Source organism: Megalops cyprinoides, chromosome 8 (genome assembly GCF_013368585.1).
Source record: "Megalops cyprinoides isolate fMegCyp1 chromosome 8, fMegCyp1.pri, whole genome shotgun sequence".
Classification (NCBI taxonomy): Eukaryota; Metazoa; Chordata; class Actinopteri; order Elopiformes; family Megalopidae; genus Megalops; species Megalops cyprinoides.
This window is the reverse complement of record NC_050590.1, coordinates 36,531,032-36,555,018: the sequence shown is the minus strand read 5'-3', so window position 1 is coordinate 36,555,018 and position 23,987 is coordinate 36,531,032. Positions and strand designations below refer to the sequence as shown.

The 23,987-nt window shown below is 42.1% G+C and overlaps 1 protein-coding gene across 3 annotated transcripts; it reads left to right on the top strand.

Moving 5' to 3' along the window:
- Window positions 1–9,483: 9,483 nt before the first annotated feature.
- LOC118781898 (fibronectin type III and SPRY domain-containing protein 2) lies at window positions 9,484–23,288 on the top strand. 3 transcript variants are annotated; one of them, XM_036535038.1, is made up of 13 exons: window positions 9,484–9,725; window positions 11,603–12,398; window positions 12,767–12,862; window positions 13,090–13,323; window positions 13,709–13,731; window positions 13,976–14,097; window positions 16,718–16,882; window positions 17,767–17,901; window positions 17,981–18,134; window positions 18,855–18,988; window positions 21,425–21,557; window positions 22,030–22,206; window positions 22,811–23,288. In XM_036535038.1, the coding sequence occupies exons 2-13, from the start codon at window positions 11,796–11,798 to the stop codon at window positions 23,061–23,063; spliced, it is 2,229 nt and encodes a 742-aa protein (XP_036390931.1). In that variant the 5' UTR covers window positions 9,484–9,725; window positions 11,603–11,795; the 3' UTR covers window positions 23,064–23,288. The 3 variants fall into 3 exon arrangements, with proteins under 3 accessions (XP_036390931.1, XP_036390930.1, XP_036390929.1); XM_036535037.1 differs by having other exon boundaries at window positions 11,603–12,416; window positions 12,767–12,856; XM_036535036.1 differs by having other exon boundaries at window positions 11,603–12,416.
- The last annotated feature ends 699 nt before the right edge of the window (window positions 23,289–23,987 follow it).

The window sequence follows — 23,987 nt, the reverse complement described above, 5'->3', positions numbered from 1 at the left end:
TGGCACCAACAATCATCCCACGGATGTTTGGTCTGAACAGCAACCTCTGAACCTCTTGAATATGTCTTCGTGATTTTATGCATTGAGTTGCTGCCAGATGATTGGCTGATTAGATATTTGCAGGTGCATTAGGTACAGGTGTACCTAATAAAGTATGCACACATCTTCAGCAGATCTGTATAATATAACATAATTTATTTTTTATTTATTAAATTTATTTATATCAGGGACCATGTACAAAATACATTAACCTCCAAAAGAGGAAAGATGCTTTGTACCAGATTTAGCTACTAGCTAATTTCCATCTGCAGTCCCTGGGTAGGTGAAGGAAACAATATAACACAAAACAAAACCTAACATCACCACTACAAATAGGCCAACATCCTATTCATACCCACACAAGCACATGGAAACACACACACACACACACACACACATACACAGGCACATAATGATACATTTCATAGGAATAAACACATGACAGAATATAGACATAAAAATATTACATACATATATCCAAAGTTATAAAATCAGGTCATCAGAATGTCGAATTAATGCTCAAGGTTTCTTCCTGTTAATTGGGGAGTTTTTCCTTGCCACCATTGCCTTAGGCTTGCTCTCAGGGGGTCTCAGGCCTGGGATCAATGTAAAGCTGCTTTGTGACAACTTGTGTTGTAAAAAGCGCTATACAAATAAAATTGAATTGAATTGAATTAATGCTGACAAGACTGGTTACTTAAAATCCATTTTTTTACTTCACGAGAGAAAATATGGAAGTCTGTGCAGGTTTTCAGATTGGCAGGGAGCTTATTCCATTCTATAATGGCTTTGGAAGAAAAGGCAGATTGTGCAAAGGCAGAGCCTTGTTTAGGGATGCTACAATCTCCCCTTGAACCAGACCTTGAAGCTCTGCTCATTTGCTCAGAGCAGAGCTGAACAAAGCTCTTCAATGGTGGAGTAGCAGCATTATGAATAATCTTATGTACTAAAGGGACGTCTAAATACAAAATTGAGTTGTCAAAGCTTAACAATTTTATATTTAACAAGTATATCACAATGGTGATACTGTTGTGATTTCCTGTCCAGGACTTTAAGGGCTTGTTTGTAAAGTGTCCTAACAGGTTTTAAGACAGTTTTAAGACAATAATAGCATAATCAGGTGTCTGATTCTGATTGGACAGGCATAGTTGGGACATCTAGGCCCATTATGGAGAGCATTCTCCAGGTCTCCCAGCATCACAGCCTCTACCTGGTGAGTAACCATAGAAACCAGCACCACCCGCCGCGCCTCAGATGCTGAGCTTGCACAAGTCATAACCCGGGAACAACCACTGTGAGGCAGAGGGTGAGACTAGGGGAAAACATGAGAAGAGTAAAAGATGAGGCAAGACTGGGTTGAGGGTGGAGACCCAGGTGGAGCTGCAGCAAGAAGAGATTCTCAGCTGTGTGAAGTTAATGAACATATAGACAATTTGTTGATCAAATGATAAGAAACTGTTTTTCTTAACTAGCGTGACACCCCATCTGCGTATACCTACCTGTGTCTCACATTTCCTTACACATCACCGTACTCTTAGCTTCAAGCAGGAACCCAGTCAATGATGTCCAATCCTTCGCTTTTTGGCACGTGCATGCTGAAACTGCTCAGAGCCCCCACTCGTGTAGTTACACCCTCACTACTGCCCTGCTCCAGAGCTAGGCCCCTGCCTGCTGCTGATGCTGTCGCCATGGTGATGCACAGCCAGCTGGGTGCTCTGTGGGGTCTCCTGCGGCTTGCTGACAGAGACTGGAGCATGAGTAGTTTCCAGTGCTCTTGCTCATTCTCTCTCTCTCTATCCCTCTCTCTCTCTCTCTCTCTCTCACACACACACACACACACACACACACACACATTATGCTAATGGAAAAAAACATTGCTCTTAGTACTGCTCTGAAACTGAAACATGGCTGTGGCAGGAATTTCCATCTTTGGTCATATGTGTTAGCACATGGAGCAACACACTGAAATTGTTTTTTCTTTGTTTTTGGGATCAATGCTAGTGCAGATGTACTGATCTTTAAATAAGCTGGATGGCCGATCCTATTCACTAAGCCCATTGCATCAGCTTGAGAGGGAGTTTCTTTGCATGAACCAAGTGCCCTATAGAGAATTTGCATGCCTTCTCTTAGGCAGCAGAGGTTGAATGTTGTGGTTACTGGGAGAACAAGAGACCATGCTGAAAAATGGGTGACTCATTCCTTCAGCCCAACAACCACTTTACAGCACAGCAAGGGCTTTTCATGACAGACAGCTCAAAACCTTGACGGGTGAAAAGAAAGGGTTGGCGAGTGTGTTGCCAACTGTGTTGGCAAGTCATGTGGTGGTTTGACACTGTCTTCCTGCAGTCTTCCCTGAGCTACCCACTGGTGTGGGGCTACACTGATGCCCACAGGATTACACCAAAATAATAACCACAGAGGGAGTTGCACAGCAAAGGCTTTGCACTTTTAGAATCTGAATAAGAGCTTGAACTCAGGCTCCTCCAATCCTGAGTAAACACCTGCAGTTTTTCCCCTGAAGGCATTAGTTTTTCCATTCCTTTTCATTTTTCTAATGCTCTGGTTCTCAAAGACTCAATGGTCTCTGTGTGCAATAAGATACCATTTGAAATATCATTCAAAAAAGGAAATAACAGGATTTTAATATTTTCTGTAATATTTTACAAAAACATTTTATGGTTTGTAAAATTCGATTCATGCCATGCTTTTCATTATCAAGATTTCTGAAGACTTCCAGGTAACATGTTTTACATCATTTTTTTTTTACCTTTCCTGTTGGGAGTATGTCAGATTGAACTGGACCTGTGGTCAGGCTAGTCTAAGAGTGGTCCACAAAGTAGTCTGATAAAACACTGTTGATCACCTGTGGTGGCTCAGGAAAATGAAGACGTCCAAAAAGAGCTTGTTAGGAATAAGGGAAGCCTCTTAAAGCGCCATAATACTCAGTCTGTGGAACAGTTAAATACGTGACAGGATCTACAATGGGGATACAGACACATCTTTGCAAACAAAACCAACCTTGTTACAATGCTTTCTCTTGGCATCTTCAAAATGTATAATATATGCCCCTCGCCCCCTGGGAAGAAGAGGATTAGGCTCTGCATGACCCCTCACCCTTATCAGTACGTGAAACACTACTCAATTTGTAAATTGACCTTGTGATACTGCTTTTGATTTCTGAGAGACACAAACATCCTGGCACTGCTTTTCATGTAACCCCTCTGAGGCACCCAGCACTTAAAAGGTGAGCTCCATCTGGATCACCCAGTGTCTACTGGAGATTCTCAGGTCTTTTTCAGGCAGCGTCTACATGGGCTCCCATTGTCCAATCAGATTGTGTGACAATGTGGAGGCACAAGTTTTCTACCAGTGATCAAATCACGTGACCATGTGGACTAAACTTCTGAAGTGGCCTAATATAAGTTCAGCAAGAACAATGGTCACTGCATTCCTCCTCTAATGGCCTCTAATGGCCTCTAATGGGGGGGGGGGGGGGGGGGCTCAATATTGTTTTTAATCAGCTAGCTCTGGAAGGGGAAGAATTCTGGACTACTGATGCATCCTGAACTCATCCACAACTGTGGAAGCAAGTCCTTAGACAACAAAATGACACACTCTTGGAGACTAAAATGCCCCAATATGAAACTGGAGGCTGTCCAGGAGGAATGCCAGAATACCAAGCTGTTGGTAATGTGTAGCACCTCCCTTTACACATGAGCACCACCCAACACGACATTGGAGGCTGTCAGTGAAGACAGCTATTACAGATGCAAAAACAACCAGATCTCTGATATCCCTCCACGTCAATCGCAAGAAAGTCAGAAAAAATGAACCTCCAGTGACAGACTTGGATGCCGCGTTTGTTTCCCCAACAACAGTCGTGTAACAGATCTCCTCCTGCGCACCTCTATCTCCTGCAGTAAGCCCATCTGATGGAAAATGGACTGGGGCCAGCCCAGCAGGCCCACAACAAATGAGCTTCCATTCCTTCAAATCCAGTGGACTGGCTCTCCTCAATAACTCGATGACTATTATTGTCAGGGCTCAGGCAAGGACTCAAGTGCGGACACAAGAGCTTCAGGTTCCAAAGGACTTTATTAAGGACGTCAGGCGAAATCACAAAACCAGAACAGGCAGTGTCAGTAACAGGCAGGCAGTCCGTGGGCAAAACCAGGGTCGAAAACAGGAACAGGTAGGGTCAGGAACCAGGCAGGCTGGCAATCAGGCAAACAGAGCAAGGCAGCGAGCAGAAACAAGGTCAAGGTACAGGCAGGATCAAAAATGGCAGGACTTACAGGCAGAAACACGACGGGAACGAAACAGGCACAAAACACTGCAACGAACTGGCAAACAGGACAGAGATAAGCAGGGTGAATATAGGGCTGGGCTGATGAGGTGATGGGAAGCAGGTGCGCAGTTCTGAGATGATTCCACAGGTGACATATTTTTAATATGTGGATTCTGAAAGAATGAATGAACAAATATTTGTGGGTAGGCTGATTTTTTACTTCAGTTCATGTCAACTGCCAACTGAAGAACACAATACAAATGACAGTGTAACAGTATCAACATTGTATCAGAATCATAAAAGTATTAAAATATCTCACAGAATACAACAGATATTTCCATTTAAAATCCATAGGCTAATGGAATTACAATAAAGATGAAATACAGTTCTATATGACAATAGGCTATTGGAAAATTATCAATTCTATATAAAGGCAAATTTATTATTCTGTAACATTAGATTATCTACAATTTGTACAAGTCATTGCAAGTGTGAAACAGTCACTGTATTCCCATTTATTCTCAGTCACACCCCAACTAGGCTTCATTATCTCGGGCATGCTCTCTGTTTATGTGTGACGTCTCACAGCCAGTGAGCTGTCCGGTTGCCTTGGCAACGATAAACTAAAGCGGCTAGTCAGCCGTTCGATCTCTGGCTAAACTGTTAACATTCTACGGGAAACACAAATAATCAAACTACACAGCATATAACATAAAATCAGTCTGTTATTGGATTATTGTCATTGAACTGGTATTCCGTGGAGCCAGGCAAACGTTACATCTAACTCACTCCTACTCGTTTTGATCCCAGGTTTGACAACGTAAATGGCAAGCTAGCATACGCATATCGGTAACATTTTAGCGATTCTGCTATAGACTGATATAGTAATAACAACAAGCTACATGACAGTAACAGTTTCACTACCCAGACGACGTACGCTAATAATACAATGTGGTTATGGTGATATCTACCCACCTGAAAGAATGAATGAACAAATATTTGTGGGTCGGCTAATTTTTTTACTTCGGTTCATGTCAACTGCCAACTGAAGAACACAGCGCGTTCCCACAGCTTAAATACCCACAGGTGGTCTCGTGCGTTCTACACTCAGATAGAGCAGTTAAAATACAGTACAGGAAAAAAAATGAAATGGGGTGGTGTCTATAGACATTCAAGATTACCTGTATACCTGCAGGACCACACACGTATGACTTATGTTTATTAAACATATTAAATATTACATGACATGAAATATCCTGTATTTCACACAGGCAGGCAGGTGGAGATGATCGCGGTATTCAGGTGGGTGGAGACAGGGCGGAGAGCAGGGCAGGACTGGAACACAAGGAAAGCACATGGAAGCACATGGACATAATGACAGATGGGGAGAACATAAACACAACAGCTAGGGGGCCGGAGTACTGACAATTATTGTTTAATACTAGCATTCACTGTAGCCTACCTGATTTCATCTTGTACAAGATTTGTACAAATATATTTTTTGCCATTACAGTTATCTTTTGCAACTGATTAGATTAGCTTACAAATAGTTAAGTTAAGCTTATGTCAAAATGTGATAACTTGTAGTTAGGCACATGTCTAATTAATGTTTTGCCAGCGCACGTCAAACTTAAAAAGAACTGGTAACGAAAGGTTTTTGTGCTTATAATGCTCATAATTTAGAAGTGTTTTCTGGGTGCTTTGGTCCAATATCAGTACTAGTGGTAAACTTCTCCTTCCAGTAAAAGTCAGCGATGCCTACCTGTATGTCTACAAGAGGCGCGGCTCCAGAACTGCCTGGTGTCAATGCATGGCTGTAAAGGTTATGCACGTGACGTCATAGTAGGGGAGTCACTGCGGGGCCCCGCCCCCGCCTGTCAACAACATAAGAATTTTTTTTAAAAAAAGTTTTTATTATTAAAAACAATACAATTACATAGGGTACACATCATGATATTGTCTGTATTTTCAAATATAAAGCAAATAAAAAAAACAGCGTCAGAGAGTTTTGGTCCAATTGATACATTAGGCGGAAAATTCGTTTAGACAGCTACTGACAGTGTTTGCAAGATAAACAGTTAGGCAAATTGTGTTTAGGTTATCTCTCCAATATACCATTTTACTGGCGTGTAACAGTGGATTTTCTGCGGCTAACTAAAAGTAATCCTGGGCGCTTTCTGGTAATGGTTAGCCTTTTAGTTTTTTCCTCAGAAGCGACCGTTTAAGACGAGTAGGCTACAAGTGCATTGGATACACTTTACAGTACTCCACGGCGCTTGATAAAAATCAAACGTTTACGGTGCTTTCTGAAGTCACACTCTTTGCTGCATGTTTGGTGTAGGTTCTGATGGTTGGTGGCAAAACACGTTTCTAAGAAATGCAACAACATTTAGCCTGGTAGGCTAAATAATAGGCTACATGTGTAGGTCACATGCTGTCCTGAGTTAGTGCCACTATTAGGGATTGACGACAGATGTCACGGAATATTTCCTATTTTTATTTTACATCTTTTGGGTGCCTATCACCTCATGGATGGCGCGGAGTTATCTGTCCATCGTCCATTAAGCGGTCATACGCGGTGCCTCTCCAATGACTCACTCCGCTCGCGTGCCTGTCTCAGGGCTACCCAGCCGTGACCCCGCAAATCTATACGCAGCTGTAGGTCCTGTTTCGTGTGCCTTTGACAGTGCATTGGTGCTCCATATTCCTTCATGGTAGTCCTCCCGGGGTAGGGCAGATGCGATACTACAAACACTGCAGCATGTTTAGCTAAGCAGAGGCTCGTGTTTTCGCGTCCCTGAGTTCCGAGTTACCCATGATTTTCCCTTGCTTACAATTCTGCTTTTTTTTCGGGGCTCCGAGTACTCGTGCTGTTGCGCAATCTTAATGCTTATATTACAATCTTTCGAATTGGCTTCCTATGGCCATAAAATCCATATCAGTCTTGCTTTCTCTGTACGGCTGTCGCAGGATCAGCACCTTGACAGCGGTTGTGACACTTTATAGTTTGTAAGGTTAAAAGCTCCAACAGTTTAAAATTTTCTCAATACAATTAACTCCATAATGTGTCCAGTGTTATAAAGTGGTCAGTTAAATTTCGTTGTGCGTTTGTATATGATAAGTATCCTCACTATGAATAATGTTAAAATTCGCCTGCTCTGTGCTGCTGGAAAAGGGCCCACTCAGGGTTATCTGCGGGGGGCGGGGGGGCTCACGTTTTTGCGTTACGGTGTTCAGATTCAGATTTCCTTTACTGACATTTTATCATGCACTTGCATACAATCAAGAATGAAATAATGTTCTCATGCCAACAGTGTACATAAATTAAGGAAGACAATATACATTACACACTGTACAAACAAGGAATGTGCTGTAAATTGAGTTTTATAGCAGCCAAATGTATCAACAGTATTTGGAGGGGAATAGCAGCATGTACTGGCAATGAATTATCCATATAGGCTGTACAAAAAGTGCCAGGTGCAGTGTGAAAGGGATTGCACTGGTGGAGAGAATCGAACCATTTAGCCCCTATGGAGGGGTTAGTGATTCAGTGAGGCTGGGGGGGCAAGAGTGTTCATGATCCTCAGCCTGGGGTATGAAGCTGTTTAGCAGCCTGGTGGTCCTGGTACGGATAGTAGTTGTGTCAATGGATAAAGGCCGTCCTATGTAGTAAAGACTGACAACCCTCGTGGTTTAGTTATCAAATCTCTGGGGCGGTTGCAAACCTTTCGGCTCTTTATCACAATGATGTTGTCAGCCCAAGTGGTGATCCAGAACGCAGCAACCCAGTTGACGTTCAACCTCCCCAAGCAGGCCCATGTGACACCTCTCTTTGAATCCCTCCACTGGCTACCAGTTGCAGTGAAGATCAAGTTCAAGACCTTGCTACTAACCTTTAAGGGACTTAACGGATCAGCTCCCCCAATACATACAGGATATGATAAAATCCTACAAGCCTGCAAGAGTGCTGCGCTCTGCTACCTCGGGTTACCTCCATATCCCGAAATACAAGGGCAGCATCTCTCGAACCCGCCTCTTCCCAGTACTGGCATCACACTGGTGGAATGAGCTTCCTGTCGAGATTCGGAAAGCAGACTCCCCATGGACGCCTTCAAGAAAAAACTTAAAACTCATCTGTATCTGTAGCTAAAAAGTACTCCCCCCCCATATATATATATATATATATATATATATATATATATATATATATATATATATATATATATATATATATATTCTATCGATTGCTATGTTAAAAAAAAAAAAAAAAAAAACTCCACACTAGCCTAGCACTTAACTTTGTATCTTACAGACTTTTTGTAAGACCTTACGATGTCTACTCTTAGCAGAGTGATGCACTTATTTGTAAGTCGCTCTGGGTAAGAGTGTCTGCTAAATGATGTCATGTAATGTAATGTCCGCTCTTGTTGTCGTCTTCTCGCAATTGTGTGATATCCAACTCCACCTATTTCGTTTTTTAATAAATCTTTTTTTTTCTGACCTCGGTAAATCTACTCTAGCGTCAAAAGACATGCCGCAACCTAACTTGCACACTAGTAGCTAGCTACAGCTAGCTCTTGCTGTACGACCTAAATGGCCAACTAGTTCTGTCTGTGACGCAGCTCATCACTGTAGGTTTGCTAGCCAGCGTTCTCTTATGTATTCTCTGATCCTCACAAATTCAAGTAACGCATGCAATCACAGTATTTGTCGACATCTCGTTAGATAGCTGAGAGCTGGTCCTGGTAAAATGAAACGTTACCATCTAGTGCCAGATCCCACAACTATTGGTTTATTCTGACTGTTTGTCCGAAGTAACGTTAGACGATCTCTGAGGACTAGCCCAAAATTCTATCAAATTGGGAAATTAAAGCAACATCCATGCAGTTGGCGCTAGACTTTAGGGAACATCAACGACAACAGTCAGCTGTCAATTTATTTAATACAGCTAGCGAACTAAACGCTGATTTTCACAGTGGGAGTTAACGCATTTTTCTCAACACAGTTACTTTTATGACTCGGAAACTAACCATGCCCTGTCTAAACTTTGACCCCACGACGAGTTTTTTTTATATACATTTTAAACCTAATTTCCTTTGCTCTTCTCAAGTTGGTTATTTATCTTGATGTTTATTGGCTACCTGATAATGGTCGTGCATCTTGAATTTCCTTTTCTGTGCTGGGCAGATTAATTGTAATGCGCAGTTATATGAACCCTGGTGACATTTTAGAAACTTGCCTTGCTGGTAAACCCCGCTCTATATTTGTCACCAGCTGTCAAACTGCGTTCACAGAAGGAATGAGGTGTGAAGCTACCGTCAATGACCGCTCAGAAACGCCTGTTGAAATCACCATTTAAAACGAGGAAAATCTTCAACAATAAGCTGTTTTCAAAGAGGTAAATTCACATTTACTGGCGCAGTGTATATCCCTAGTCTTCTTTCGTATGTATGTGCATGCTCTTGTATTGTCTGTAAATCTGTTTCTTAATGTCTGCGTATAAACTTCTCTAGTATCTTTTTCACTGGTGGTTGGGTCTACAACACACGGGCTGAGGCTCGTTTTATACCTTAAACCTTGAACAATATTTCTCTGATTGTCTCCTGCTCGCTTCTGTACGAAACTCTTGCCCGCCAGGGAATATTCATGAGATACTGCTAACTAGCATGCTAATTATTTACCTGACCAAACCGTTATTAGTAGTTTCAGCATTGACAAATTATCTAACTTGCCATTGAACTGGCTTGTGATTTTTACATAACCTTTGGTTTACTGGTGTATATTTTCGTGTCCATCGAGGTCAAAGTGTAGCGACTAAAATAATTTTCACACAGATCCTACATCGGAGGACTTGGATACTACGTTTTTGATGGTTATGATGTGCCATATTTCAGTTACTCCAGATAAGACGCAGTGAATTCGTCTCTATTATACTTTGAAATAAAGACAGAAAGAAATTTCAACTCCATGGGAGTACGGTGATACATTTATTAGTTAAGGTGATTGCCTTTGATAGTGAGACCATTTGCTTTTATTATATAATATGTATTTTAAATCGTTTGATGTAAAATAGTTGGATATGCTTCACAAGCTATGACGTGTAATCAGACATTTTCATTTTTTGCAATACTTTTTGCTGTGCACTTGTGAATACAATGGATATTTGATGTGCATTTAAGTCTCAAACCTCTTACTGTAAAGTCTTGCATTTCAAACATAAGGCTATTTTAAGGGGGAAGATATAATGTTACTTTCACAATCTTTCTTTTGTGAATGTTATGTTATAAAGCTGCATATATCCATTTGAATAGTGGGTGGAGAGGATATCTTTCTTTATTCTGAAAATCCACATTATGCTGTTCCAGTTGGTGAATAATTTCAATGAAATACTTAAAAAAGTAAATAGTGCTGCGAAAACAGCCATTCTATCTTGTTCCTAAAGTCTGTGAAATAGTATTTACAGATGTGTAAATATGTATTGTCTAAATTAATTTTGACAAAATTCTCTACTTTTTGAAATATGTTGACTGGTCCCCAAAACACCTTGACTAAGCTGACTCACATCACTATCTCACATATACACCTTCAAACCACAATCATAACATTAATGACCTGAAAGAAATTGCATGTGACCAAATATCTGTAACAATTGTTGCTTTATGAATGTAACAGGAATTATACATTGATCCCAGAACTCCTGACAATGGAGGAGGGACCCAATGTTTTTTTTTTACATCATTATTCAAAAAGCCTTGAACAAAAGAAAACTTTTCAGGTTATCTACTGGCTCTGTTGTTGTCTCTTTTTCAACCATAAAATTAAAATTGAAATACACTCCAGTTTCTGGTCCATCAGTAGAATGCTGTGTGTGGACTTTGGCCACATTGGATCTGCTTGATACCATTTAATTAAATCAACTTAATTTTTTTTACATAAATGAATCGTACATGCCATCAGTTTTGGTAAACATGCTTGATGCATTTTACTGAATAAGATGTAGTCCTGAATAGTAAATGAATATAAGTGATATGTCCTCATTATTTTAACTCTTACGCAATATCTGTATGTCTGACAGTATACAAGTTGTAACACTTGGTTCAGCTAGTCTGTATAAAATGAGCAAGACTAATATTGCTTCAAGCTGTTAGTACATCTTTTTGCCTGTTGCCTACATCATTAAGGTTTAAAATTTGTTTTGTAATCATTAAAATGTTTTAATTGTGCTACCATTTGGATTAAAATTTGTCTTAACTACCTCTGTAACTTGCCTTGCAGCCATCAGGAGAGCTTAGCACTCTGTAGTACACCATTTGCTGAAATAGTGGAGACCAACACGGAGTTTAACTCAGAGATTTGTCAGCTGTGAGGGCAATGGACGTCTGAAAAGGGTGCGTCTTCAGTGAGATTGTGATCGAGACCAGTGATTAAGACTGCACACGGCCTAGAGTCAGGAATCCGTTTCTGCGAGATGGACCTGTACATTTCAGGGGAGAGGCTGGAAGTCATCGCCGAGGAAGAGACAGACACCGAGCAGGAGCAGGGCTCTGCCGACGAGGCCTCCGGGGAAGTGCATGGGGAGGACGTCTACAACGTGGACAAGAGGGAGAGGGTTGATCGTTATGGGATGTGGGACAAGGGGGATGTTGGCCTGGAGCTTCCCACGAAGGAACCCTATGTCCTGGTGACAGAGAAGATGGTGGGACCCCCAGTGTCCACCTTCCAGCGCTTCTCTGTGGAAACAAATGAATCCTTGCACTTTGAGCCGTACATACCCTCGGACGAGGACGAACCTGGTCCAGTGAGGCTTTTTGGTGGGAAAATGGTTGATGACAATGAGGTCTTCGAGGAGGAGGTGGGGAGAGAAGGACCAGGTGAAAGCCCAGGTGACTCAATGGTGGGAAGAGTCATCAATGAACAGAGAGTGATGGAGAGTTGTGAAAGTGGTGAGAGTGAGCCTCTAGATATGTTTTGCACTGACTGCAAGATTCCCATCCGTGCTTTCCAGAGGCTGTTCGACCCTCACAAAAACCACCAGGTCATCCTGATAACCAAAGCTGCTGAGAAAATTAAGGTATATAGAGATTTGATGGTAGGTCTTAAGATGGTAATTTTGGTGTTAACTCAATTGCTTACATTCAATGAGTATGGCCCTCAAACGACATTAATACAAAAGTAATTGAGAACAAAATAAACTCTGTATGATCAAGAAGACAGCTGAGAGAACACAGTAACACGTTTGAACAACACAAACAGGATGGTATATAAAACCATGACTCTACAGTAACAGAAATAAAATTATTGTAAGATTAAGAAAGATGGCAGAATAATGGCATGCACCACAAGTCAAAAGTACAGCTGTGGTAAAAGTCATGTTTCTACAGTAAATCAAATTAATATTCCCTGCAGTGCATTAATCTGAAATGTGAATTCTGTCCCTAGGCTGATGTTCGTAATACAATGCAAAAGCTGGAAGAACAGATTGCACAGATGGAGAATTTTGCTGGCCACTTGGAGGAGATATTCATCACTGTGGAAGTAAAAAATAATCTTTTCACATAGTTGTGTTATATAAATGCTTTCTTTATCACTGTAACTGCATTTTGGATGCAGTGTTTTGCTTTGTGTGGGCTTATATGTGTGTGTGTATGTGTGTTTGCATGCGTGTATGGGATGTATAGCAAAACATTCAAACATTACGATGATGTCCACATGGATTAAAGGCCTATATTCAAATCCCATAATAACTGTGAACGACCCTGCAGGAGAACTTCGGAAGGCAGGAGCAGAACCTGGAGCAGCACTACAATGATGTGATTCAGACGCTGACGCAGCGGTACGATGAGCGGGCATCAGGATTGGAGGACGAGAAGAAGCTCAAGCTGGAGTCTCTGTACAGCCAGCTGGTGGACTGTGGGAGGACCCTCGACCTTTCCAAGGACCTCATTGAGACAGCACAGGAAATGCACCGCAATGAAGACAAACTTGCTTTCCTCCAGGTCAGCTTCTGATGTTTAACATCTATGAATGTAATTTTATGGTTATTATTAGGAGTATTATAATTTCCTATTTCCAATGTACCCATATGTATAAATAGATATTTTTTAACATAGAATCAGTTTCCAAAACCTGAAAATCACTGAAGCAATTCAGGTTACAATAGCAATATCTTACCAATGATTCAAATCTACAGCCTCCTCATTACAAGTCTATTTCCCCAGTCACTGCCACCTTAGATACTTACTTTCAAATTCTTTTTAAAATTTTTTTTTTTTTTTTTTTTGTAAAGTGCCCCAGATCATTTTAGCATAGCTAAATGCTCTCAGGCTTTCTCATGTAGTGTGCCAGAAATTAATATGAAAACATAAACATTTTCACTCATAGGTGGTTATACCCACTATTGAAAGGTACTGTATGCGTGGTTTGTGTTTGGAGTTCTGTGTGTTTCGTGTACTCTAACTTAATAGCAGCTAAATGCAAAAGCAGCTGGTGTTAAACAACTGCATGGCTTGTGGTGGGCCTGCATGCTGTGGCCTTTGCATCAGCCCTTCCAGAACTCTTCCAACAGAAAGTGCATGTGACTTCTCTGTGTCACTCTGGCAGTCAGCACAACTCCATTGCATGTGAAATGACTCTTTTGTTTTGAAACAGAATAAAGGACTTCACCAAGGAGGAGCTGGATCTCAAGCTGGCCGCTTCCCTCGAATTCAAGAACTCCACAGTGGATTTGTCAGATGTCAAACAAATGATGGAGTCAGTCAACATTGTACCAGGTGCAGTCTCTCCATATCCCATGTGACCATTAGAGCTGAAGTGGTCCTTTACAAATAAATAGATCAGACATACATTAGACCTACAACAAGGAATAATACAGGGGTTTAAATATTCATTGCCTAAAATAGAGGTTGCTTAGAAACCAATGAATTCTAGGCAAATGCTGCCCCCCCCCCCCCCCCCCCCCACTTTAATGATGGACCCCGAAAGTTTAATTACAGGACGGCTGACAGCTCAAGAACCTGTAACACTACACATCCTGCAATGTCACCCACCCACAGCACTCCCAGCATCACAGAGGATAAAGCTGGGGTTTTTCCCAAGTTCATTTATGAATGAGCAGAGAAAAACAAATCCCAGTGACATCTAGCCTGTCTATCTGTTATTATACGCCTTTGTATGGAATTATTTATGGTGGGATATGTCATTTAAATGAACCTTCATTTCACATTTACATTTTGCCATTTGGCAGATGCTTTTATGCAGCGAGAAAGCGAAGAGAGTGCATCCAGGGAAGTTGCATGAAAGGCAGCACTAGATTATGCCTTTGTGTCATTGCTTTTATTTGCAAGACATGTTGTCTGAAAAGCTGTTTCCCCTTTGAGGTGTAATTGGCACCAGTATCTTAAATGCCCATGCAAAGCCCAGATGCTGAACAGAGAAATGGGGGCTTTGCATGTGCATACAATATTTAATTACAGGACAACAGGAATTCCATTCCTCAGAGCAAAAATACAGGGGACAGCAGTATGGAGTACATCATGAAATAATGGATTTAGCTCTTTATAGATTCTGATCATATTTATTAATCAATTCAGGATAAACAATGAACATGATTGTTCCGGCCTGAAAGTCCAGCAGTGTTGCAATAACAAAGTGGATGAAGCTGGTCGTAAAACTAAGCCACCATGATCACATGATCATAATCAAACACATCCAGTTGAGCAAAACCAGTTGCAAAAGGAAAAATGAAAGTGTTATTTACAACAGCTAAATTAAGCAACATACCCCGTAAACTAGGTTCAGGCTAATTTGCTGTCACAGTGGGGTGTCGGTCAGGACACATGAGTTAGGTTCTGGGTTCAGAAGTTTATTGAGGATTTTCGTGAAGTGGATGTGGAATGTGTGGATGTGTGTGTGAGAGTTGAATGTGTTGTGAGTGTGTGTGTTGTTTGTGTGTGTGGTTTCCTCCAAGGGAAGGAGCAGGAATACAAGTTGAGTGTACAGTACAGTCTCTTAACTGTCTTAATGGTTATGGCAATGGCAACATTTAGACAAACACTATCTTAATTAACATGCATACACATCCTTCTCTCTCTACAGACAATTGTATTACAACCAGTTGAACTCAGGCATAGTACTTACGTAGGCACAGACGCACACAACAGAACACAATGCTTGGTCTCTAAGGGCTTGGTCTCCCCAGTTCTTCACCTCACAGGTATTGGTGCAGTACTGAGGTGGGGGAGGTCACCACTACTTTATATTGTCCTGTATCCTTGGCCCTATTGAGGTTCTCATTGGTTGCCATAGGATACGGACAAGTCAGAGGACAAATGGTGACCTGGGGGCCGTCCTTGGGGGTACGCCTGTGGCTTGGGTTACCTGCAGGGGTCCTGCTGATAAGGGGAGCAGCAGGAACGGTTTGGGCAGGTTTCAACTGAGTTGTAAACAAAGTGCCTGTGAGATGGGGGGGTTGTGTGCACAATCGAAGACTAGGGAATGTGGCCCTTTTCTACAATACCAACAACATGTAACGACTTATTAGTTATCAATAGTATACATACAGAGTAGGTTTCACGTTGTCCTTATGCAGTCAGAAAGGCCACAAAGTCACACATTAACAAGTATGTCTAAGTAAATGTTTAAGTAAAACATCAACAAATTCATCAATTATTAACAGGAAAACTACAAGAGATAATTATCAACAAAGTTAAAAGTATATAAATTAGTTTAAACCAAGCAGAAAAAGCGAGCTAATGGCTAAAGCTAAATTTGCAAAGTCTTCAGAGAATGTGCTGAAAATATCCTGAGAATGTCCAAGGTGCCGATATAGATTATCCATTTCATACGCTGGCATCTTTTAACTTTTGCTGCTCGGCGACGGTCCACAGCGTCCTCAGATGCTGCATCTTCTAAACACATTGTCAGGTGATGATTGTAATCCAACTTGTTTCTTCACGACAGTCGTTGGTGCATCCAGCTGTTCTGCATCTTCTAATAGCGTCTCCTGGCAACGAGATTGGTGTTCTACATTCCAGCTTGAAAAGAAAACAGAACACACAGCAGCGCCAAAACAGAACGCAGTGGCAGGGAAAATACAAAAGTAAACAGAGGAACGTAACAATGATATTTTAAGGGAATGATTGTTACTCTGACATTTTGTATTTATGTCTTTAAAATGGCAGCCACTAGTGAGAAAGTGAGGCTTCCTGAACCTCCCCCAAAATGGGTTAATCCAGTCATTGAATGCTGTCAACATGGGGTAGTTTGACAGATTATCGAACTATTAAAGCCTCTCCCTCCTTGAGATTCAGCTGCACACATCATAGTGATTGTGTGTGTGTGTGTTTGTGTGTGTTGCTCATGTGCATGTGTGGTCATGATGTCATCTTCCAGCCCCCTCTGCCCCGGTCATCAACCCTCAAGTTCCTAACTCTGCCAGTAGCACCTCAGTACGTGTTTGCTGGAGCCTCTTTTCAGACGACACTGTGGAGTACTACGAGCTCCACTACAGGCCCGTGCTGGAGGACACCACGGCCGAGGACTCCCAGACTCCTGAGGGTAATGGCTGCAGAGTACCACACCCATGTGTGGCCCCACACATTTTTGTATAATGTGTGTCAAGTGTTGTGCCCATTTATTGTACCGCCCACCAAGTGTCCACATGTCCATGTGTGGCCCCACCCATGTATTGTCTTGCCCCCTGACTGTCTTGCCACAAAACATAACCATTTTTACCAGACCCATGCATAGATCTGCTCCCTCCAGGCTACTGTGTTTGTCTTTGAATTTTCAACCTCCATTCTCAGTTTCTGTTTCTCTGCATTAGCCCTACAGAAAAATATCTTCATCAACATGTTCTCTTTTGATTGTTCATGAATTTGATTATAGGACTTCTTGGGTAACAACCCTTTACTGAACAAATTGGTTACTCTCTGAAAAAAGTACATACAGTATGTCCTGGCACACAAAATACAGAGTCTGTATGTAGGGTTAGAGCTTAGGGTATAACAGTATATTTTTGTGATGAACAAGATAGTGAGAGGAACGAATGGAAGTCCCCATGTTTCTCTCCCCATTGGCATTTCCCACAATGCAACTGTCCCAGCAGGTGGTACAAAGCAGTTAGTGCTGGTAGTGTTACCCTGAGATGTCTTTTGGAACACTTGTGATTTTAACATTGTGCTGTGGTGTGCACTTTAAGTCCAGTGAATCTGTGATTGTGGGGAGAATTCTTCCAATCCAAAGCCAAAGACATTTTCTTCCAGATGACAGAAATGGAATCAATGAATCAAGCTTCAGGACAGTCCTGTAGGACAGAATTGGGGGAAATATCTTGCATTGTTTGAATGCAGGGTACAAAGGTATGGTCAGGTGTCTCATGGTCTCCTTAGGTAAAGCAGTTCACCATGACATCACATAAATCACTGCTTCTCTGTCCTCAGCATCAATGATAAAGGTGAAGGAGACTTACCGCACCGTGACCGACCTGCTGCCAAACGCTCAGTATGAGTTCTGGGTGACCGCCACCAACACCACTGGCATCAGTCCAGCCAGTGAGAAAGCTGTGTATATGACTGGTAACTGAGCCTTTTTTTCAGGCCACATTTTATGTGATCAAAGTGTGACTCAGTCTCACGAGCCACCCTCTCTCGGCAGTCCCATCTCCACCTGTGGTAAAACCGCGGGAGTGTGCCAGCTGCCCGTCGGGGGCGCTAATTCGCTGGGACTCGGGGAACACCAACCCAGTTGACTCATATACGGTGGAGCTGAGGGAGATCAGCGAGAAGTGGAGTGACACCGCCATCACTGAGTACGAGCCCCATCAGGGTTCCTGCGGCCACCCTGGGCCGAACACACAACATCCAGATGCAGTGGGTGTGCCTTGGGGTCAACAAAGCTGGTCAGCCCATTCATCCAAGACACTCTCTGGGGCATACACTCATTTTGTAATTCAGGAGGCCACTTTCAACAGATGTATATGGTTTAGGTACAAAAGGTATCAAGTAGAGATGAAGCGTGATCCTATTGTCACTGTTTTAATTTCTAAACAGAATGATCCATACCGTGTTCTGCTTTACAATTGACTTAAAAATGAAAGAGTAAATGCAATCCCTAATGTAATTCCATGTACATGATGCTTTTTACATTTACATCAAATTACTTATGTGGCAGTCACTTGTATCCAAATCCCCTTACAATGTTAGACACAACAGAGCATGTATTAAGGGCACATGAACTACAATGTGGATTCACAACACATCAGTAACACATTTGAATATAAATGACATAGTATTGCGCAGTGATTGGGCTTCCACCACATAGAAATGGAAGACAGGCCAATGATAAATAAAGTAACCAAAATTATTTAATTTGAATCAAAAAGTCTGATATGTTTCAGTCTCAATTACTAAATGGAGGTGGGGACAGGCTTGTCTGATCAATGAAAGATGTAGACATACTTTTGAGGCCAATTTTAGGCTGGTCCCTGCCCTGGTTTAATTCCAGCTTTCCTCTCTGGCTTTCCCCTCAGGTCCATCGTAGCCATTCCTACCTGTGAATGCCTGATCCAGCTGCAGCCGGACAAGCTGTACTCCATCGCTGTGAGAGCAGTCAACATTGGCGGGCCCAGTGACAGGAGCAATATTGTCACCGTCCGGACCATAGGTGTGGTCCGAATCTGCCCCCACCATCACCGTACACACACACACATACACACAGTGTAACATCTGTCTTCAAACCTTACACCCTATGTGTGATGTCACACAGACACTAACTCAGCCTTCAGCTCCGAGAGATTTCCACGGCTTGAACAGCCAGTATCATGTCATAGCATAAGGACACCCATAAATTCTGGTTTTGTAGGAATAGTATTTCTTTATTAATACATTATTATAGATGTTTGTTTGTGATTTACCTCAAAAGATCCATGTCAAGAGTGCCCTCAAGGCCAAACTGGGCCCCCTGGCTACAAGTAACTGGACATTATATACAAATAATAAATAAATAAACACATAACATTAGTAGTAGTAATAATAATAATAATAATAATAATTCACTTTACAGTGAAGGGGATGCCTTACCTTAGCTGCTAATGTGTAACACCCACATTTCACCTTAAACGTCGCTGAAACTTCACTGAAAATCTAGCACGGTATGCTGTTCCATATATTCACTATAGAACGATTGGTTTCTATAATAAAGCCAAAATATACTAGTGGTTTAAATGAAGAGCACAAGCTTATTTGAAATCCTTTTTTATGGCTTTCTGTGCCAGCTTCGTGCTATAACCCAAAGCCCAGAAGGAGTGCTCCACCTACTCATCTCTGTCATATAGTTTGTAAGTGGAGATAAGGCTCACAACCAACTCAAATGCCTGGAAAACTGACCCCCCCCCCTCCCCCCAGTGCAGGTCCAGAGTACTGCACAATGTCTCCATCCCCTTGATTGTCTCTTGGGCCTTTCTGGGAGTTTCTTTTTTACCCTCTGACACATACCATTATAAAGGTGATGTTCAGATGTGCATATGCACTCAGTCAGTGCTGGGGGGTATTGATTAGCAGCAGCAGGTTAACTTGTTCCTTCTTCCTCCTTGGCTTGGAAGAAGCCTGTCAACTACATGTGATTATTTAATTTTATTTCACTGTTATTTTACACGGTAGGGTGATTGGAGAATGATTCATAACGTGGCTAAAAGGCTTCCATCACAGACTTAAATACTTAAACATACATGAGCTCCTGAGTGGCCTTTTAAGTACAGGCTGGGCTCTACAGCCTGTATTCAAAATAGACCACATCATTTGCTTGACAATGACCATGAGCCCACTTAAGAATATATTGTCTTTGTTCCACTGTGGATAGTTGGGTGTGTTGACCAGGGTCCCCTGATCTCTCTACCATTGACACCCTAGCATCATGACGCTGTGAAAACATTGTCCTCCTGGCACATTGTTTGGAAGTATATAAAATAGTCTCAGCAGGCATATGTGTGTATTGGAGGACTGCTTGCACCTACTTTCTTACCCGTTTTTTAACCCCTGTGTTTAAATGCATAACTGGCAGCTTCTATATGTGAAACTGAGGGGGCCGTTTCACCCGTGCCCTAGGTTCAAGAGAAGGTTGCTGTTGCATTAGTGTGTCGGTTGGAAGACAGAAGTCAGGTTTCCAGTTCAGAGCTTTATTGAGGAGTTTGCATGGTTGACAGTGTGTGTAGAGGGTGTGTGTGTGTGTGTATCTGTGTGTGTGAGAGTCCACCTTATGGAGTGTTTGTGTGTGTGGTTTCCTGCAAGGGAATGAACAGGAATAAGGAATTAGGCCAGTTACAGTCACAAATGTGAACAATTCCCACTGCATTAAATACTACAATTGAATGGATATTTGTCTTCTGCAAAATAAACACTTTGTTTCAGTTCAAATGACAGACGAACATGATCTTAATTACAGTGCACACACAATATACATTTATCAAGAATGTGTACCTTCCTTCTCTCTCTACAGACAATTGTAATACAACCAGTTGAACCGAGGCATAGTACTTACATTGGCATAGACGCACACAACAACACAACAATCTATCCCAAAGAGTTTGGTGTCCCCAGTTCTTCACGCCACAGGAGTTGATGCAACAGTCCAAAATCATTGGCCCTTTTGGGTTCCCATTGGTGGCCAATGGATACAGACAAGTCAGAGGGCAAATGGTGACCTGGGGGCTGTCCTTGTGGTTGCACCTGTACCTCAGGTTACCTGTGGGGGTCCTGCTGATAAGGGGAGCAGCAGGACCAGTTTGGGCAGGTTTCAACTGAGTTGTAAACAAAGGGTCTGTGAGAGGTGGGAGTGGTGTACACAAATGGAGGCAAAGGAAAATGGCCCTTTTTAACAAAATGATTATGGGTGGCTTCTAACAAACTACAAAAAATTAAAATATGCAATAATATACATGATGACCAAAGTACAGCAATATATACAATTCAAAACATCCAACACAACACCCACTAAGTATGGATGAGTGTTACGTGCTGACATCAGTACTTAGTGATCTTGTGGAAGGGATGGAAATTAGTTCAATCTGTATAGTGCCCCCTTGTGTTTCACCTGTCCCATAAGGCACGTTCTTTCACCTTCTGGAGGACACAGCCCACCCTTGCCTGTCCATCTCTGAGGAGGGATTCACCATATTCTATGGCGACAAGCACCTTTCCATGAGTGACATGATCTTCAGTGACAACACGTTTGCCCGGTAGGCCCTGATATAAGAATAAGGTCTTAAGACAACCGCATAAGCAGCTTTGTAGGTAGTAAAAAGGACATAACTACTCCAGGTGTTACTCTCTTTGCTGATGTGCTAATGTAGGAAATGTATGTTTATGCAGTGTGCAAAAAGTTCCATTTCCTGTGGTAGGGTATGCCACTTGAATCATGATGTTGTACAGAAATAGGCATAGGCATAGGTTTCTGGTGGATATAGATTTGAGATTAAGTGTTACATTTGTGTTTGTGCATGCATATGATCATGTGCTGTGTTTATGTAAAGATGCATATTTGTTCATGTATGGTTGTGTTTAAGGTGCATGTAGTGTGTTATATTTGTATAATGTGTACTTTTGTAGTGTTTTTGTGCAAATATGCATGTTAATACGTGTTTGTGTAAAGATGCATATTAGTTTGCATTTGTGTAAAGATAGAGATTTGTATGTATTGTTTCTGTAAAGATGTGTAGCAGTGCTAGGTGAGCTGATCCCTGTCAGAGGAACGCATTACTGGGAGGTGGAGGTGGAGGACAGCACTGAATTCAGGATTGGCGTGGCATACCAGGACACTCAGAGGAATGGCTACCTGGGAGGGAACAATACATCCTGGTGCATGAGGCACGTTGTCACGCCCTCCAGGTAAGAGCCTCACCTTGCCAAAGACAGTGGTGTGGGGGCATGACCCAGGCACGTCAGCCAAAGGGGTTTCAGTATAGAGACCAACATGCAAGCTTTAGGACACATAGGTTAATTCCGTTATATCTGATTGCATAGCATTTCGTATTTGCTGCTTTTTCACATTGCAGGCAGCTCGATTGCAGGCATCAGCTCAGATCAACTTTTATGTCACACAGCTGCCCTGCTCTCATGTTTACTGTCAGAACATCCCAACATTATACAGATTATACAGATAATTATACATTATACGTTTTCCACACTTGTGCTGTACCAACACCCATGATCAAACAGACCACAAGACTGTTGCCATAGCAGTTGCGATACAGATTAAATGCCACATTCACACCTAATAAGGTCAATTGATTGGTTGGCCATCACTTACCATAGTCATGGCAGGAAAGCTCCAGTGTTAAGGACTGAATCATAGCATTGCTTTGGTTCAATCTCCATTCTGATTTTATTCCCCCTTCAAAAATACACCCTGTGCTCTTGCACTACAGTGACAGTTGACAGACTAGAGACAAGGTGCCACTCCTTTTCATTTATCCCATTTACCCTCCCCCAGACACAAGTATGAATTCTTGCACAATGGCTGGACCCCCGACATCAGAATAACCATCCACCCCCGCCGGATAGGAGTAGTGCTTGACTATGACGCTGGGAAACTGTCCTTCTTCAATGCCGGGCTGTGGCAGCACCTGCACACCTTCGACTGCCACTTCCTGCACTACGTCCATCCCTGCTTTGCCCTGGATAACCCCGGAGCACTCACCGTCCGCAATGGCATTGAGGCACCCAACTATGTTCGCTTCATTTGAGTACCCCTCAATGCCTGCCTGCCTTGCATCAGAGTGCATCATGATGAAAGGAAACCACTACCACAAAGGACTACCCATCTCTAACACAACAGTCAACATTATTTTAAAAACACTAATTAAAAAAAAAGCAAGTTTACACTGTTCTCTGCAGACTTCTGTGTTCAATATTCAGGAGAATTGAACAGTAGCTGTTTCTTGTGAAGCTCTTCAAAATAAAGAGTGAAGACAGACCAGATTTATATATTTTATTAATTTATTCCATGAGAACAGGTTTACACTATTTTCCATATAAGAAAAGTTAACAAGCTCATTTACAATGTGCATGTCAGCTGTACTTGTGCAAAGAGAACAAAGGAATGGTTTTGGGGTAGATGTTTAAAACATACTGTTTAAGAATTAAAACTGAATCTAGAGTTTGAGGAATCCAAACCACTGTAAAGTTACTATGAAGAAAAGTCTTGGGTGGCGGGTGTGTGATCAAATCTAAATGTAAAGATTGTTAAACATTAGGCAGCTGGTGTGGTGTGGCTCAAGCTCCAGCACACATTGGTTTACAAGGAAGCCTTCTTACTGCCCTTCCTCTTCATCTGAGGAGTCCAAGGAGTCCAAGCCCAACACTTCCTCTCAAATCTTCACCTTCAACTGCATTGGTTCTTTACCTGCTATAACAAAAATGAGAGGGGGAGACAGAGAGGGAGGGAGGGAAAGAGGGAAGAGAAAGAGAGAGAGAGAAAAAAAGCTTTCGGGAAGCCCCATAATAGCCACAGAATGTGTTCAATCCACAGCCGAGGGTGTGTGGGGGGGGTGTCATTTGTGGGAAATGAGCACACCCCCACAGCAGGCCAGTCCACAAGGGCACATGGAGAGAGAGGACAAGGGAAAGGCAAAGAAAATATAAAAAGTAAATCAAGTTAGTGCTTCTCC